A 16924-nucleotide genomic window follows, 5' to 3' on the forward strand; every position below is an offset into this window, starting at 1 on the left:
CCACATGTCCCAGGAGGGACAGGAGAGGGAGGAGGGCGGGCCGGCGGCCGGGCAGGGGAGGGGCACCCATTGCCCTCGCAGCAGGACACTCAGTGGCCGGGGCAGGAGCAGCACGGGCTCAGAGAGCAGCTGGACAGCCCACAGATGACCTCAGGCCACACGCACCTGGCAGGGAGGAAGCGAAGGCTGGGGAGTAGGCGGGTTCCCATTCCGTCTGGTTTTCTGGCTCCACCGTGAGGCTTGGGACCGTGGTCGCCTCTTCCCCTAAGGGGACCACAGCCACGCCGGGCACCCGCTGACTCGCGACCCAGTCCTCCAGGCCGGAGGGTGCTGTGGGTGTGCTGCCCTCCTCCTGTCCTTCAGCGGGCACCATGGGGGCACCTATGGGAGACACGAGGGTGAGTTGCCGCTGCCCACCGACCTCGGAGGCCAGCCCCTTCTGGAAAGAAACTCCGCACAGACCTGGCAGCCCTCACTGTGCCCGGCACAGTGCGAGGGCCTCTGACCTTTGCCAAGAACGTGATTTGTGGCAACTGGACAGAGCACACACATGCACACTCACACTCATGCACACACAGTCACGCAGGCGCGCACACCCCTCCAGCAGCTCTCTTCTGGGGATCTGAGGTCGGTCTGAGGTCTCTTAAAGAGGTCAAGGGCTCTGTGTATAGTAAATCGTTTCATTTCACAACAACAGAGGAGTATGTACTATGATCCCACTGGACAGGGGAAGCTGAGGCACCCAGCAGCTCGGGGACCGGGAATCCTCGGGGGCTGGTGGCGGAGGGCCCATCTGTCTTTCATTTGGGTTTTACAGGATGACCCTGGGAACCTGGGAGACATGTGGGTTTTGTTTCATGGTTTGTAACATGTTATTTTCCAAGTCATTATAGAATCATAGCATGTTGCACACAGCAGGTGGCCCAGAAGCCCCTGCCTGCTCTGGGAGTATAGTCCCAGCTGTGCCCAGTGTCTCGACTGCCCTGCCCTTTTCCCTGCCCCTTCCTTTTCCTCTCTCCACTCTCCCCACTAGGTCCCCCTCCGCCGTTCTGCCTCCACCTCCTGTGTGCCCCCAGCTCCTGGGCAGAGAACTCAGCCTGGTATGACTCTCGGATGGAGGGGGTACTGGTCAGGGCCAGGAGTGGGGAGCCTAGGGGCATTGCCTCTGGGGTCCAGGGGACCCAGAGAAGAGGTAGGGGAGCCCTAATGGCGTAGTGGTTACATGTTGGGCTGCTGACTGCAAAGTCGGCAGTTTGAAACCACCACCCGCTCCTCGGGAGAAAGAGGGGCTTTCTACTCCTGTGCGGAGTTCCCTTCTGGGAACCCCCAGGAGCCATCCTCCCCCGTCAGATCCACTTGCTGGTCCTGAGTCTGGTCCTTTTGGCGGAGTGCAGAGGCTCGTACCTCGGAAGCAGAAAGCGTGGTGGCGGGACAGCGGGTCCGGAAGGCCGGTCTGGTTGCCGTGGAGGTAGACGGTCCTCACGCCGGGCTTACTGCCCCCGCAGGCGGGCCTTGGGGTGATGATTGGGTAGCGGAGGCTGCCATCGGCTAGCCAGCCGGCATAGCACTTGTCCAAGCCGAGGCTCCAGGCGGCGTAGAGCTGGCCCGTGGAGGCCAGGGTGGCGTTGTGGGATTCACAGAACTCCAGGGCTTCCTGGAAGGTGAACTGCTCCAGCCGTGTGGCAAAGAATACCTCCCCTGGGGGAAGACACAAGTGGCCAGGTGGGACCTTTGGGACCCTTAGCCACAGCAACCCTGCTCACCCAGACCCCACCTGTGGGGCCCCACCACTCCCTTCACTCTCCCGGGATCCTGGGATTAGGTCCTGGTTTGTATGGGTTTCTTCGGTTCTAGAGCTTTTGCAGATAAAAATACGGGGAGTCTCAGTCAAATGGGGACCTGTTGGTCACTCCACGGAGAATCACCCAATCAGTCCTCTCCTTTGTAGACTCTCTAGTGACCCACAGGGAACGGTGACCTCGCCCTCCCCTGACACCCTGGTGCCACCGCACTGACTAGACGGCCCAGCCCCGCTCCCTCACTGCCTGCAGGGGCCTTTCCAACACCCCTCATTTACAACTCAGAAGCCGCTGAGGTGGGTGCAGGTCAGCCCCACTTTACAGAGTGGGGAACTGAACCCTGGGCAGATTAAGTGTCCTGCCCAAGGTGCTCGCTTGGGGAGCTGGTAGCAGTGGAAATGGCCCACCACAGCAGCACCCCCAAACTGGATTCTGTGACCTCTTCATTTGGAGGAGTTTGAATGGAGATGAAGGAAGCACACTAAAAGAGAAGGTCAAGAGTGTGGGGGACGCTGGGTTAGAGGCGTGTGTGTGCGTGTGTGTGTGTGTGTGTGTGTTACTTTTGTACTGAAAGACTCCTCAGAGTATGATTTACTCACGGGCATTAGAACTGGGCAGTGGCAGGTGTGTGTGTGTGTGTGTGTGTGTGTGTGTGTATGCAGTGTTCATTGAGCATTCACAAGGGGAGCGATTTGCTCACAGTGCTGGGGAGATTGGTAGGCTAGAGAGAAGGGGCTTGAATTGACCAGTGGGGAGGGGGTGGACTCAATTGTCTAAATGGGCCCTGGAAATCTGGGGTGGGGGAGGACACGTTTCTCCCCTTTGGGGTCACCCTTTAGCTCCCAGCCGGTACCCTCAAGCCTGTCCACGTAGCAGTAGACGTCGTAGGTTTCTGATGACGGCCGGACACCGTAGTTCCTGACGCCTGGCCGGCTGTCTGTGCCGCCCCCACATGCGGCCCGTGGACTCACAATGGGGTATCTGAAAAGGAGGGTGCGTGAGGAGGATGGGGACCTCCTCTTGGGGCCCAGGGAGAGGTTGGCAGGGCCCTGGAGAACTTGGCAGGGGGTGACTTGGACTGTCTGATGCCACTCAAACGGGGAAGTGGCCCTCATGTAATTCATGCAAGGTCCTTGTGCCCCTTGTGGAAGGGCCTGGTGGCCCCTGGGAGGGCCCCGGGCACTGGGGGCTGTGGGAGGGGGCTCCACAGCCGGCGTTCCTCCTCTGTACCTCTTGGGGAGAAATTCCCAAGGACTTAGCCTAACCCAAAGAATCCTAGTGGCACCACAGGGCAAGCAATAGGCCACCAACAGCAAGGTTGGAGGGTCAAACCCAGCAGCCACTTGAGAGAAAGATGCAGCTTTCTACTCCCATGGAGAGTTACAGTCTCAGTCTGGGCGGCTTGCTCTGTGTCCCGGACCCCGGGGTGTCGGCACTGACTCAGTGGTGGGGGCTCCCCGCCTGGCCTTCTTGGACCGGGACTAATGTGGAGAGAGATTAAGCACGTGGCCAGAGAGGCACTAGTGCGCTGCTTAACCCACCTTCTACCGGGCCTGATTTCTGTGCTGGGCACTGCATGGCCACCTCCCTGGGGCTGGGCCAGGGAGGCTCAGGTCCCCCCTTCACCTGACAGTCTGGTCTTGCAGCCAGCCAGCGTCACACTGCTCGTAGCCGGCCTCGTAGGCTGCCTGGAGCTGCTCCGGGGAGGCCATGACCGCGCCGGTTCGCAGGCAGGCCTGCTGCGCCTCCTCATAGGTCAGCGTGTAGCGAGTGGAGCCTGGACGGTAGTGGAACACGACCCCTGCAGGGGGCACAAGGAGAGAGAGGTCTGTGCAGGCACAGAGTGGCACCCTCGGGATGGCTGCTTGTGGCGTCCAGTCCTCATGGCCCCTTGGGAGAGGAGGCGCTGGTGCTTTGAGGAATGCCCTTCCCTCCTCCTGACTTTACTGCCACCTCAGCTGTTTCTCTCTGCTCCTGACATTGAGGGAGGCCCCTGAGGCCCTGGGGTCCGGTTCTCCCTTTCTGGGTTCAGCACACTGGACGCTCATTGCCCACTTATTCGCTAAAAGAAAAAGGGGCCTGACCTCCTGGTGAAATGGATAAATGGTCTCTACCGACCAGCTGGAAAACACGGAGGACAAGAGAGAAATCCAAGGATCACTGGTAATTCTTCCACCAGGCCCCCAGTCCAGGGAGACAGGAGTGGGTGGCCCTCCCCAGTGTGGCTGCCAATGTTTGGGTGGGTGGGCAGTGGGAGGGGGCCCCTCTATCAAAGGGATGACCGCCAACAGATGGGCGCTCTTGTCCAAGAGCCTTCTCGTTTGTACACACGGTTGTTCTTGGCCCCTCCCTGGGAGGCAGCTCAGTGCTACTGATCCCCACCAAACCCATTCTGCCCTGTGCACTTGTCCCCTGAACCAAATCTGATGTGCGTCTGTCCATCCTCATACGGTAGCCAGGGGGGCTCGCTGCAGCCTCGGGCCCCTAATGGCGTTGCCCCAAACTTCTCAAGAACCCCCCCTCCCCAACCTCGGGTTGGATCCAGGCAGTTCACTTGGTAGCATCGTGGGGGTGAGGGTGGGGGCCATGCTCAGCTTCCCCTCCCCCGGGAAGGGACGTCACCAACGCCTTCATCAATGGCCACCCCACAAAGTTCTCCCTTTGAGGTCTTGAGTTTGGGGAGTAGCTGAGCTTTATAGGGCACATTAATTTCTCCAGACCTGGTCCACCATCTCCCTCAAACAGGGGTGGGTGAGCCTTTTCTGGAAAGGGCCAGATTGTAAAGCTGTCTGGTGCTGTGACTTCCCTCCCTGGCTGTGTGAGAAGGCCCCCGCCCTGGCACCGTAGCACCTGGCACCTGGCACCGTAGCACTCAGCCAGTGGTAGAGAATGTGCAGCCCACGGGGGTGGCTGTGTGCCTGGGACACCTTAGTATGGACACTGAAATGTGAGTCGCACAAAACATTTAGGTGTCATGGGAATGTTGTCTCCTTTGGAATGGTCTTCAACTAATTAAAAAATGGGAAAAAACATTCTTTGCCTGGGGGCGGGGATGGGGGGCTGTAGGAAGACAGGTGCTGGGCGGGATTTGGTCTATGGGCCATACCAGGTTGCCCAGGCCTGCTGTGAAAGGCCAGAGATGGGAGAGGTGTCAGATATCACCCTACGCAGTGCTTTCCATGTGCTTCTCTTCTCTGGAGAGAGGGTGGGTGTGTGGTGGGGGGTGGGGGGTGGGGGGGTGGAGTGGGGGGGTGGTGGTGACATAGAACAAAGCTAAAGTTCTTTAAAAAGTCAATCCTAACTGAACCAGCTGAAACCAGAGGACTTTGGGAAACCATAGCTCTAAGCCAGCTCTTGGAACTTTGAGCTGAAGCTAACAGCAGAGAGACACACGGAGCACCGGCCATTACCAGAAGGACGGTGCTCTCCGGAGAAACCATCTCTGAGTGAGGACCGGCCGTGCCAGGGAGCAGGGAAGCTGGAGCCCCGGAAGCAGAGCCAGCAGAAGCCAAGGAGCGAGAACGTTGTGTCACCGAGCAATTTGAACAGGAGACATTGCCAAATGGGACACTAAATTACAATGTCCACTTTCACCAAACACACTATAAAAGATTGATTAAAAAAAAAAAGAAAGAGTTTTGGACATGCCTGGTCTGGTCTCCCCCAACCCATTTAACAGATGAGGAGAGCCAAGGTTGAGAGGACAAGGCTGGGCCAACCCCCAGGAGAAGTGGAAGGGACAGCCAGGCCATCTTCCTGACACTCTGTGAGCCCCACCTGCAGGTGGGCACTTACCCCCTGGCAGGAGTTGTTGTCCGGGGCTCTTGGGTGCACCTGGATCGATGGTCACCTGTGCGGCCAGATCCTTGCTGGCCTCGGTGAAGGGCTCCCCGGGCGGCGGGAAAGTGGGCGCGCCATCGAAGATGGGCCTCGCTGTGAGGATCACGTTGCCCCGGGCTTCCCCCTCAGTGACGTTCTGGGGCAAGGGCAGCTCCATATCAGGCCAGGTCACCGTCTGGATGGTGATATCCTCCTCGCCCACCTCCCCGAAGAAGTTGTCTGGGATGTCCATAAAGTCTTCACCTGGGGGCAGGGACAAAACATTCCAGGTCTCAGCCTCGGCCTGGCTCAGGGGCCTCGGTTCCTCCTTCTTTCCCACAGGGAACTAAAGCACCTACTACGTACCAGGCCCCTAACTCTGCTCACTGCAGGCTCCTCACTATTCAAAGTGTTCCTAACCATCACCCCTATATAAACTTGCCATAGCCAATCAGCTGGCTACTTAAAAAAATAATCATTTCTCCCACCAACATCTCTTCCTGCTTAATTAGCCCCCCCTCATCCCCCCCCCCCGACTCACCGTCTGCAATGGTAACTACCCAACAGGGCAACACAAACCAGACAGAAGGCAACAGAAAAATCACACCGAAGATGCTGGAGCTCGTGCAACTGAGGAAGGTGATGGCGGCATACGGCCTGTATCACTATCATGGACAGGTGGGGCCGCGACAGGTCAGCCCGCCAGTGCAAAGGGGAGAGCCCACGGGCCTGAGGCTGCTTCCCACAGAGTGACGGTGGGCGGGCACGCGTGTGTGATGGCTTCACCAACTTGTCTGAGTGACACATGCTGCGTCAGCAAATGTTGGGTCAGCTAGACTTCGCTCAACAACCAAAAGCAACCACCGCAAAATACAATCATTCCAGAGTCATGCCACCCACCAAGGGTTTGCAAACACTGGTCACCCCCAAATCAACCCCAGTGCCGCTGAGTCGGTGCTGACCCAGGATCCTGCAGGACGCACAGAGCTTCAAGACTACAGATCTTTATGGGGGCAGCCAGCTTCTTCCTGTTCCTGAGGAACAGCTGGTGGTTCAAATCCCCGACACTCAACCACTGTGCCATTGAGGCTCCTTACTTATCAATCAGGAGACAGAAAACTCACGCTAGACAGTAGTCAAACCCACTTTCTCCATGAGAACCTACCTTTACACCTGTTTAATGCGCCCCATCACCAGGCCCTGGCTTCCTTCCCACACCTTGCTCGACTCTTTTCCCTTATCCCACAGTACTTTTTCAATTCTGTCACACTGTGTAATCGATAGGGGCCCTGGTGGTGCAGTGGTTCTGTGCTCGGCTGTGCTCTGTGTGGTGGGCAGTTTGAAACCCCCAGCAGCTACGCGGGAGAAAGATGCAGCTTTCACTCCCATAGACAGTTCCCGTCTTGGAAACCCACAGCAAGCCCCTGAGTCAGCCAGCTGTGGCTTGACAGCAGCGAGCGATGTAATTTATGAACTGATTGTGTTTGTTATTTCTTGTCTCACCCTACGAAGGAGTGCTGGTGGGCCTGAGGGTTAGCTGTCGGGCTTATAACCACAAGATCGGCGGTTCAGATCCACCAAGTGCTCTGAGAGATTTGCAGCCTCAGAAAGCCTGGAGAGGGGCACTATGCATCGGAACCCGTCCCACGACGATGCGGCTTTTGTTTTGTTTTGTTTTAGGCTCTTAATCTACTAGAATGAACGCTCCTTGTGGGCAGGGGTCTTCAATTTCTGAAGCATCACATGGGTCTGGCGCATAATAAGCCGTCAGTAAGTATTTGTGGAGCGAAGAAAGGTAAGAACATCACGAAGTTAAGGAAGGCTCAGAAGGAAATCTGTAAAACCCTTGTTCTTTTTGCAACGGGGCGCTGATGGCACAGTGGTCGCCTATTGGGCTTCGATCGACAAGGGCAACCGTTTGAAGTTGCCGGCCGCTCCTCAGGAGGAAGAGGCGGCTCTCTGCGCCCTGAAGGGATCAGTCTCAGAAACCCCAGGGGCAGTTCCACCCTGTCCTGTGGGGTCGCCGTGAGTCGGCATGGACCCGATGGCAGTGCCCTAAGCGTCTCTCACTCCAGCCTGTGGACGTGGAAGGAAGTATGCCATGGGGCACCACCAATCCTGCAAACATGCGGGCAACCTCACGCCCAGGGTGTTTTGTGGTTGGTTAGTTTAAATGTTAAGTCCCAATCAAGACTTTTCTCTCTCTTTTCAGAACACGGTTAGCCTTTCTTTTCCACGGATACATTTTAAAGGGCTAAAGAGTGTCTTCCCATGGGAGCGTGGTCCCATGCCGTCTTCCCGTTAGCCAGGAGGAGAGCCCTGGGCTGCCCAGGGTCACGGAGCAGCCACGACAGAGCCGGGGTTCAAACTGCAGGCGATGCATGCACTAAAGTTTGTGCTTCTAACTCGGCTCTCAAGAGAGGAGACAGGGCCAGGGTCCCTGCAGTGTGCAGCCTCTCTGCCCTGTCCCCTGCTAGGGCCCAGTGAAAATGAGAGGAGGGGACTATACGAAGCATGAGGTCCCCAGGGGGTGCATGTGGTGACCGGGCTCAACGGAAAGGGGCAGGGTTGAGCCCACCCAGAGGGGTCTTGGAAGAAAGGTCTGGCAGTCTGCATCGTGAACCCACCCCCCTGCCTGAAGCCCCAGGGGATCCGCTTCTGACACGTGGGTTGACTTAGAGGCACCTGGTAACTACTATGAAGCAGACCGCTCAGGCACCCAGTGGTGCCTGGGAGGAATGAGAACCACCCCTCCCCTTTCCAAGTTCTTCTCTTCCTCGGGGACCCCTCCCTCCTCCAGCCCCAGCCACACCTGTGTAGCAGATGGCATCGTAGCGAGATGAGGGGTCCGGGTAGCCCGTCTGATTGGCGTGGAGGTAGACAGTCCTCACGCCCAGCAGGTTGCCCCCGCAGTTGGGCCGGGCCGTAGAGATGGGATAGCGCACGCTACGGTCGGCCAGCCAGCCGGCACTGCACATGTCCATGCCGCCCTGCCAGGCCAGATAGAGCTGGCCTGTGGTGGCCAGCCGGGCACCCAGCCGCCGGCACTCATTGGCTGCTTCCTGGAAGGTGAACTTCTCGGGGGATGTGGCGTAGAACACCTCTCCTGTGAGGGACACAGCAGCAGAGTGAGGGCCCCACCCGCCACTCCGCCCTGCTTCCCAGGGAGATCCAGGCGCCTGCCACCCGCTCTTGCGAGGCAATGAACATGCCAGTCTGCTAGCCAGATGGTCAGGGGTTCAAGGTTTCTTTGGGGCCCCTCAGAAGAGAGGCCTGGCAAGTACTTCGGGGAAAATCTGTTCCTGAGACTCGCACGGAGGAACACAGTTCTACTCTGACACAGGCATCCAAACTGACACCACCCCAACTTTCTCTCTTTCAAAAAATGTCCTCGAGCACCCCCCCCCCCCATCGCCCAGGAGCCACCACGTCTGCTAAGGGTGACAGTGATGTCTGGAGACCACAGTGGCAATGGTTGTGGGAAACGAACACATGTACAATTGGCAGTGGTTTGTTCTCTCTCTCTCTCTCTCTCTCTCTCTCTCTCTCTCTCTCTCTCTCTCTCTCTCTCTCTCCTCTCTCCCACAGTAGGGCCAAGGGTGGAGTCAGTCTGAGGGGCACGGAAATCCCCCTGTTCCAAGGTTTGCTGGGAAATGTTCGGCTGCTAGTGGCTCTTTCCCATGAGCTCAGTGTGGCCCGTGGGAGCAGGTCTGCTTAAAACATACAAAAACTCTGACAGAAAGGCAGGCATCAGGCTCTGACCCCCCAGAACATGGTTTCTGACCCAGAGGGCAGGGGGCAGCTCCAGGTCCGGAGAGTCCACAAGGCCACTGGGCAAGGCCTGTAAGCTTCCTCTCCGGACGAGGTCCTGCCAGGGAAGGGTCTGAGGTGGAGGGTGGACAATGTGGAAAGGGAGATGGGGGGAGGGGAGTCATTTCTGAGCTCGGGTACCCCGGGCAGCTCAGACTGTGACCCAAATTAATAGCTTCACTGGAAAAAAAAATGCCTTCGGAACTGGGGAGGGCTGGGACGGGAGGGGCAGACTCTACCCAGGGGTGGCCTGCAAGGTGATGAGGCACAGTGGTCACAGGACATGGAGGGGGTCCTGGCTGGGAGGGGCTGTTCAAGGGAGAGACCCACGACCCTGCCTTGGGGTCCCAGGTGTGACATCTAGGCGGTGGTTTACAGGTCCTGGGCAGGCAGAGCGGGCAAGAACCCCTCAGTCCCCACCCTTCCCCTGGGCACAGCAGAGAGGGCGGCTGTCGGCGGGTGCCCAGTGCCCTCACCCTCCATCTCCTCCGCAAAGCAGTACACGTCGTAGGTCTCATTGGTGTCCCGGATGCCGTAGGTCCTCACCCCAGGGAACTCATCCTTGTCTCCGTAGCAGCCTTCCCGGGGCAGGTGGATGGGGTACCTGCACAGGGCGGGAGTGACACACAGGGAGGGGGGGGCGCCATGGGGCCTGGACCTTATGCCCCTGCTCACAGGAAGGCACAGTGACCGAGTCACGGGGCCAACCCTGCCTGTCCTGCATCTGTGGGAGCCCTGGTGGGGGTGACATGTTCAAAGGTCAGTAGTTCAAAACCACGAGCTGCTCCTCGGGAGAAAGACGGGCTTTCTACTCCTGAAAACAGTTACTGTCTCAGAAACCCCACAGGGGCAGCTCTACCCTGTCCTACAGGGTTGCTATGAGTCACGTGGACTCGATGGCAGTGGGTTTGTGATTGTTTTGGGGTCTTGGCTATGTAGACCGTCTGTTTCCACATTTATTAATAAACATGGCCTCCTTCTCCTAATAGCTCTCACTACGACAGCCTCTGCCCTATCAGAAGTCAGCAGTGTAGTGTCTTTCTGATAAAGGCCAGAGAGTAAATGTTTCAGGCTGTCTAGGCCTGCAGTCTCCGATGCTACTTTCAATTCTGCCATTGGCATGTGGCAGCGGTGTGACAGCAACCCTGGACCATTTATATGTAAAAGACCAGCATGGCTACATTGCATGGAAGCCTCATTTACAGAAAGAGGGCTGGGTTGCGTTTGGCCTTGGACTGAAGTTAGCTCCATCCTGTGAGTCTCCCAAATGAAGGAAGTGGGGCCCAGAGAAGTCTGATACTCCATCTGAGGTCACACAGCTTCCAAGGATTGGGATCCAGCACTGTGCCAACCTATCATGTCATCTTGCTCTACGTGATGAGCTAAAAAAAAAAAAAACAACTGTTCTATTGGCACGTCGTTTACATAGCACACCGTCGAATCATTCGATCCTATTTTTTGCACACTCATCAGCCCAGTCCGTTTCGGAGAATTTTCTTCTCACATTCCTTGTGGTTAATTCCCCATCCCCCTACCCCCACTCCGAGCCCTTCCCCTCCAGGCTCCAGGCAATGGCTATTCCAGTTAATCTACCTAGCCTGGATTTTCACATATAGAAAATCCCACAAAACACAAACGGGAAGCAAACAAACCCTAAACCCAACAACAGTGACTGGACAAGACAACGGAGTCCTCCATCCAAAAGAAAGCAGAGAAGACTAAAAACAAACAACTTTCAAATGGGTCAAAAGGGAGATGAAAGGATTTTAACCGAATGGCACTTTCCTCTAACCACCTCTGCCGTAATCAACTCGACAAGGCTCTCTGTCTGATAGGAAGGCTCCTCACGGCCCTGGCCCACGTCAGACGCAAGTCACTGGAGACTTCATCCATGTGCGGAGCCTTCCACCGTCACCCACTGCCGACTGCAAACCATGTGCTTGAACAACCGAAGCGCTCAATTGGTTCCCTTGTGACGAACGGTTTTTATGTCCAAAGACTTATTTGCAAAGCTGTTTCCCTTCATTTTCTTGTAGAGGCTCTGTGGCTCTAACTCATTGAGAGCTATGATCCACCTTCAATTCATCATCTCGTCCTTTCTCACCGCTTATTCATAACAGATTGAGATGCTTCGAGGGCGGGCTCGCTCTCTGCTTTGCAAGCCCGGCTCTCGGCAGTTTGCACGGGGGGAATGTGCAAAGGGGCTGGATTTAGGTATGTAGTCAGCATCCATTCGGTGGCAGTGTGTTTGGGTTTTGGTTCAGTTGCCTTTTTCTTTAAAACAGAGAAGGCATAAAGGAATATGAGGTGGTTTATAAAGGATACATTTTAAAAAGCACTTTGGTTTTTGTTTTGTTGTTTTTAAAGACAAAACAAGGAACCGGTGCGAGAGGACATGGTGGCAAAGGGGGACGATGGGTAAGAATGTAGCTGCAAGGAGAAAATGTTCTAATGCTAATCAAGAGGTTGTCAGTTCAGATCCACCCAGAGGCACTTTGAGGAAAGGCCCGGTGATCTCTTCTGAGAAATTAGTCATTGAGAACCCCACGGAACACAGGTGTGCTCTGACACACATGGGGTCACTACGAGTCAGAGTTGCTGAGTTGGTGACAACTGTTTTTTTTTCTTCCTAAGGTGGCATTGTTGGCAAGATAGAATGCCAAGCGTTTGAGAGGGATCAGTGGGTCCTGACCTTGAGTTTGTTGGCCAAGACTGGATTCAGTGTCACCCAGGTACTACCCCTCTCCATCCCACACCAATCCAAGGTAGCCTCTGCACCCCAGTGGCCTGGCCCGCATGCCCACTCAGCTGGTTGGCGGGGGGTGGTGCGGGGGCTCACCTCACAGTCTGGTCGGCCAGCCAGCCAGCGTCGCACTGGTGGAAGCCATCCTCATAGGCAGCCTGCAGCTGCTCAGGGGTGGCTATGATAGCGCTGTTCTGCAGGCAGGCCCGCTGCGCGCGGTCAAAGTCCAGGGTGTATCGCGAGGAGATGGCTCTGTAGTGGAATACGATGCCTGCGAGACAGGTGGGGGCAAGAGAGCCGGTCAAGCAGCTTCCGGTCATCGCGGCCCTCCCAGGACGAGAGCAACTACCCCGAGTGACCGTGAGCATCGGGCCTGGCTGGTGGCTGCCACGTGTCTTCCTTCTGTACCTTGGTGGGATTTCTCGGCCATTGCTAGAGCACCCTCAGAGACCTATGGGCCAGCTCTGGGCGTCAAGCACGGGCCACCCATTCTCCTTGGGGCAGAGAGACAGTGGTCTCCAGCCCTCTCTTGGCTTCTGGGAACGAAGGGGCAGAGGTGGAGGAGGGAAAGACACCACATGCAGGGTCAGAAACCTTTCTGACTCACTTCTTGGGTGACTTCAGGGAAGTCACTTACTCTCGGCGGGCCCGTCTGTGAGGTGGGCATGGCCATAGGATCCACTCAATCCCAGGAAGGGGTGACACGCCATCTGTCACTGGCCATGTGTCTGTGGCCAGGAAGTAGTTAGTTCTCTTTCGTGTCCAGAATACATGTCAGGGAGTCATCTCACCGGCTCCAGTTGATAGAGGAAGTGACTGAGGTTAAATCAACTGTCAGAGGTCCACACCGGGGGGGGGGGGGGGGGGAGGGGGAGAGGTGGAGGAGCCGGGACTCGACGGGCACACCCATCAGAGGACACCTCTCTGGTTCTCCCTGCAGGTGGCACCCTGGCATCCCAGGGGAAGCTCTCACCTTTTACCACCAGCTCCAAGGTGGCCTGACTGTCGGCGATGCCGTGAATCACCTCGCAGCGGTAGACACCAGAGTCATTGGTGTGCAGGTTCTGGATCTCCAGGGTGGCATCGCTGGGGATGGCCGGGTAGTTGGGCAGCGAGACCTTGTCCCGGTAGGCACTGTTGACCTGCACGTGGCCCTCAGTGGCCACCAGGAGGACCACCTCCTTCTCCTTGGAAACGCGGCTCCACTTGATTCTCGGGGCGAGGGGGGCGGTGGAGGGCGCGGTGGTCACGGGGTGCGTGGGGTCGATGAAGTAACAGGGGATGGTCAGCGAGCTCCCGAGGAGGACTCGCAGAGGGGACGGTTCGGGGATGCTCACACTCAGCGAGGTGTCATGGTCTGTGGGGGAGACAGGACTGTTAGTGTCGCCCGAACTACAGACGTCTGAAGGCAGTGTGAGCTAAGCTAAGCACCAGGGGTGCTCCTGGGGAAGTGGTGAAACGTGTGTTTCCACAGCCACCTCCCAAAGACCCCCGGTCTCTGCACCTCAAGCCAGAAAAGGGTCCTAGAGAAGGGCAAGGGGGGCATCAGCATTGAGACCACCTTGTTTCTCAGACCCTCTGAGATGCTGAGTCGCAGAGTAAAGAGGACCTGTCTTCCTGGAGGGCCACTTTGGCGCAATGACCGGAGGGGAGGGGGATGGGGTTAGCCAGTCTCTGAGGGGTACAAATGGTCAATGTGCTCAACCAAAGGGTGCAGTTCACGCAGAGGCACCTCAGAAGAAAGACCTGGTGATCAGATCCCCCCAAAATCTGTCCCTGAAAACCAACACTGTGGGACTCAGTTCTCCCCTGGTGCCCCCGGGGTTGCCACGATTGGCCTCAACACAAGGGCAATGGGTAACCGTGATAAAAAGGTAACTACATGATACACACACGCACACACACACTTTGAAAGCGTAGACAACTGTGTCCTCCTGGGATCTGGCTTTGGGCTCTCTGCTGGCCCCTCAGGGGATAAGCTGTCCTCTTCTGCTGTTGGGGAGGCACGGGTTTATCTAGGGAACCATTGGAGAGGAGTGGACACGCTAATCTGCAGGGTCAGACAGAGGAGGAGGGGGGAGACTTCAAAAAGCCACCATGGGAATTCACAGGGAGGCTTAGTCACACACGCTCACCAAGTCCCGTAAGAAATCAAAGTCCTAGCAGAATGGAGCAGGGGAACAGGGCACCTTTCATGGCGGGCCGTCACCCTGTGACGGTCTCCTGTCCAGGAGCAGCTATGGTTGAAGGGAACAATGTTTCAGATGCTTGTGGGTGGCAGGCACACAACAGGGCAAGGGCGGGTGGGGAGTCTGAGCCGGGGACGTGGGGAGCCCAGGAATGATCTTAAAGTTTTGATCATTTTATTGACATCTAATGCACAGACCGCACTGTCCAATGGTTGAAACATATTAAAAAGAGTTGTGTGCAATCATCTCCATAATCAATTTCAGACCATTTTCTTCTTTCGTGTACTTCTGACTAACAGCTTCCCATTCCACCCCAACCTCTGCTGCCATAACGCTAGGAAACTATTAATCCAGCTGCTGTCGCTGTCGATTCACTTACCTGGATCTCACATACGGAAACACACAAAAATGCGACACAGCAACAAAACCATAAAAACGAGAACAAATTCAGAATGGGTCAACAGGGAGAATCCGTGAGAGGTGTTACCTTTTAACCTAACTATACCCGCGTCCGTCCGTCCACGTTGCAGTGCACTCTTCCTGATAGCGAGCACAGGCACATCCCTGGTCAATGGTCAGAGGGCAGTCCCGGGAGGCATAAGCCACATGGGAACCCTGCAAGCGGAATTTGGACTTTGCCTGCCACCTCCAGCCTTTTGTACACCGTGGCGCTCAGTGTGTAAGCTCTAATACGGTTCCCTCCTCTGGTCTTGGATTTCATTACGGACAGTCCTTGGATCACACAGGTTGGTGTCCATCTTCTACGTGGACTGAGCTGCCACCTCATTTAGGTAGACATCTAAATGCGTGCTTAAGCCTTTAAGACCGGAGGCACTATGTTTCCGGATAGCTGGGCACCATGTGATTTCGTCACCATACCTCCCCATAGTGTCCATATCTTCAGTGAGCTCTTTCTGAGGCTAAGTATCAAGGAGACCACATCATAAGAACTAGTTAGCTACCCTGAAACGTGTGACGACTGAGACAGTCATGATGGGCCCTTCCCCAAACGTCTCCCCTAAATACTCAGCCGTGGCACCTTCTCACACCCATGACTTGGTGGTAGTGATGGGTCCCTGGAGGGAGCTGCAGGTGACAGCCATGCCCCACTCTGCAGCCACGAAAGCTCTCAACCAGCAGCCCTCCCGTGTGTGCCTGTGAGGGTAAACCACCCCAGGGTCGAGCCAGAGTGCCATCCCAAGGGCATACATGGAGACTGCATGCTCTATGGCTAGAGAGTCGGAAGTTAGAGACCACGTCCACGTAGCAGAAAAGAAAAAGATACCCCATCTTCCTACTGGACAATTCCACCTTTCAGAGCGATGTGGGCAATCAAGTTCAGATGTAGAATTCTTTTTTAAAAACTGTGATTTGGGTGACAGTTGACAGAGCAAATGGTTTTCCATTCAGCAATGCAAACTGATTTTGTTCTGTGACCCTGACTGCAAACCCCACGGTGACCGTGCCCTTCCCACGTCCTCCCTGTGTGTCCCCTCCCCTTTCATCCGCTCTGCTGGGCTCCCTGGGCAAAAGCAACTCTTCTGGCCTCACAGGGTGAGCCTTCTAAGGAACGTGTACCTCTGTGGGGCTGCTACTTCCCCTATAGGAATGCCTGTCATTTGGCTGAAAGCTGAGCCACAGGGTTGAGTTCTGCACTGGAATGTAGGAACATGGACGGACGGGAGTGACAAGCTGAGATGCTTGTATGCCCTCTGATCCTGTCCGAACTTTGAGGGCTTTCACGCACACGCTTCTGAAGTCCCAACCTCATGTCTAAGCTCTGGCACCACCCATGCAAGCACCCCTTGCTGAGCCTCTCTGGAGAGCGAGGGTGGCCCGCATAGGGTGATGGGACCCGAAGATGGGCCATGCAGGCCTGGATGGGGCGGGCCCTCAGGACAGGGGATTCTGGGGATGCTGGGAATTCAAACCCAAACCCAAACCACGCCTACCGCCATGAGTGACTTCTTAGGCAGGGTTCTCAACCTTCCTAATGCCATGACCCTTTAATACAGTTCCTCAAGTTGTGGTGAACCCCCCCAATCATAGAATTATTTTCATTGCTACTTCATAACTGTCATTTTGCTACTGTTATGAATCGGGCGACCCCTGTGAAAGGGTCATTCGACCCTCAAAGGGGTCGGGACCCACAGGTTGAGAACCGCAGCTCTACGGGGCTCTGAGACTATACATTTTAATGGGAGTGGACAGTGGCGTCTCTCTAGCTCAGTTCCAAAGGGGGGAAGCACAGTTGTGGGTGGGCAATCTGCTAGGCCCTGCAGACCCCTCATCTCTCCAGGAGGGTGGGGCTGGAGGAGAGTCAGAAGGGGCATCTACCATTCTCGGTCCAGAGTGGAGGCTCTCTACCTGCATCCGAGGGGGGTGCTTGTTAACACCATCCCACTTTGGAGTCGAGGCCACCCTGGAGTGAGTGGAGGGCTCATTCCTTTGGTTCAGTCCTCCATGTGCCTGGATGCTCCAGCTGGTTCACCCAGAAGGACCAGCTTCTCTTTCCCTGTCTGCCTCACCCATGAGCTCAAGGTGACAGCCACGTGGAGGATCCT

General features: G+C 56.3%; 1 protein-coding gene across 2 annotated transcripts in view; it reads right to left on the minus strand.

Annotated features, from left to right (window-relative positions):
- ACAN (aggrecan) overlaps positions 1 to 16924 on the minus strand; it is a 67161-nt gene that overhangs the window by 19839 nt on the left and 30398 nt on the right. For both annotated transcript variants that reach the window (XM_075557849.1, XM_075557848.1), the window contains exons 3-11: positions 13145 to 13528; positions 12268 to 12442; positions 9905 to 10032; positions 8431 to 8724; positions 5595 to 5882; positions 3426 to 3600; positions 2653 to 2780; positions 1405 to 1698; positions 166 to 381 (exon numbers count right to left, since the gene is read on the minus strand). In XM_075557849.1, the coding sequence (XP_075413964.1) occupies positions 166 to 381; positions 1405 to 1698; positions 2653 to 2780; positions 3426 to 3600; positions 5595 to 5882; positions 8431 to 8724; positions 9905 to 10032; positions 12268 to 12442; positions 13145 to 13528 (2082 nt within the window). The remainder of the gene's footprint in view (positions 1 to 165; positions 382 to 1404; positions 1699 to 2652; positions 2781 to 3425; positions 3601 to 5594; positions 5883 to 8430; positions 8725 to 9904; positions 10033 to 12267; positions 12443 to 13144; positions 13529 to 16924) is intronic.

Source organism: Tenrec ecaudatus, chromosome 9 (genome assembly GCF_050624435.1).
Source record: "Tenrec ecaudatus isolate mTenEca1 chromosome 9, mTenEca1.hap1, whole genome shotgun sequence".
In the NCBI taxonomy this organism is placed as follows: domain Eukaryota; kingdom Metazoa; phylum Chordata; class Mammalia; order Afrosoricida; family Tenrecidae; genus Tenrec; species Tenrec ecaudatus.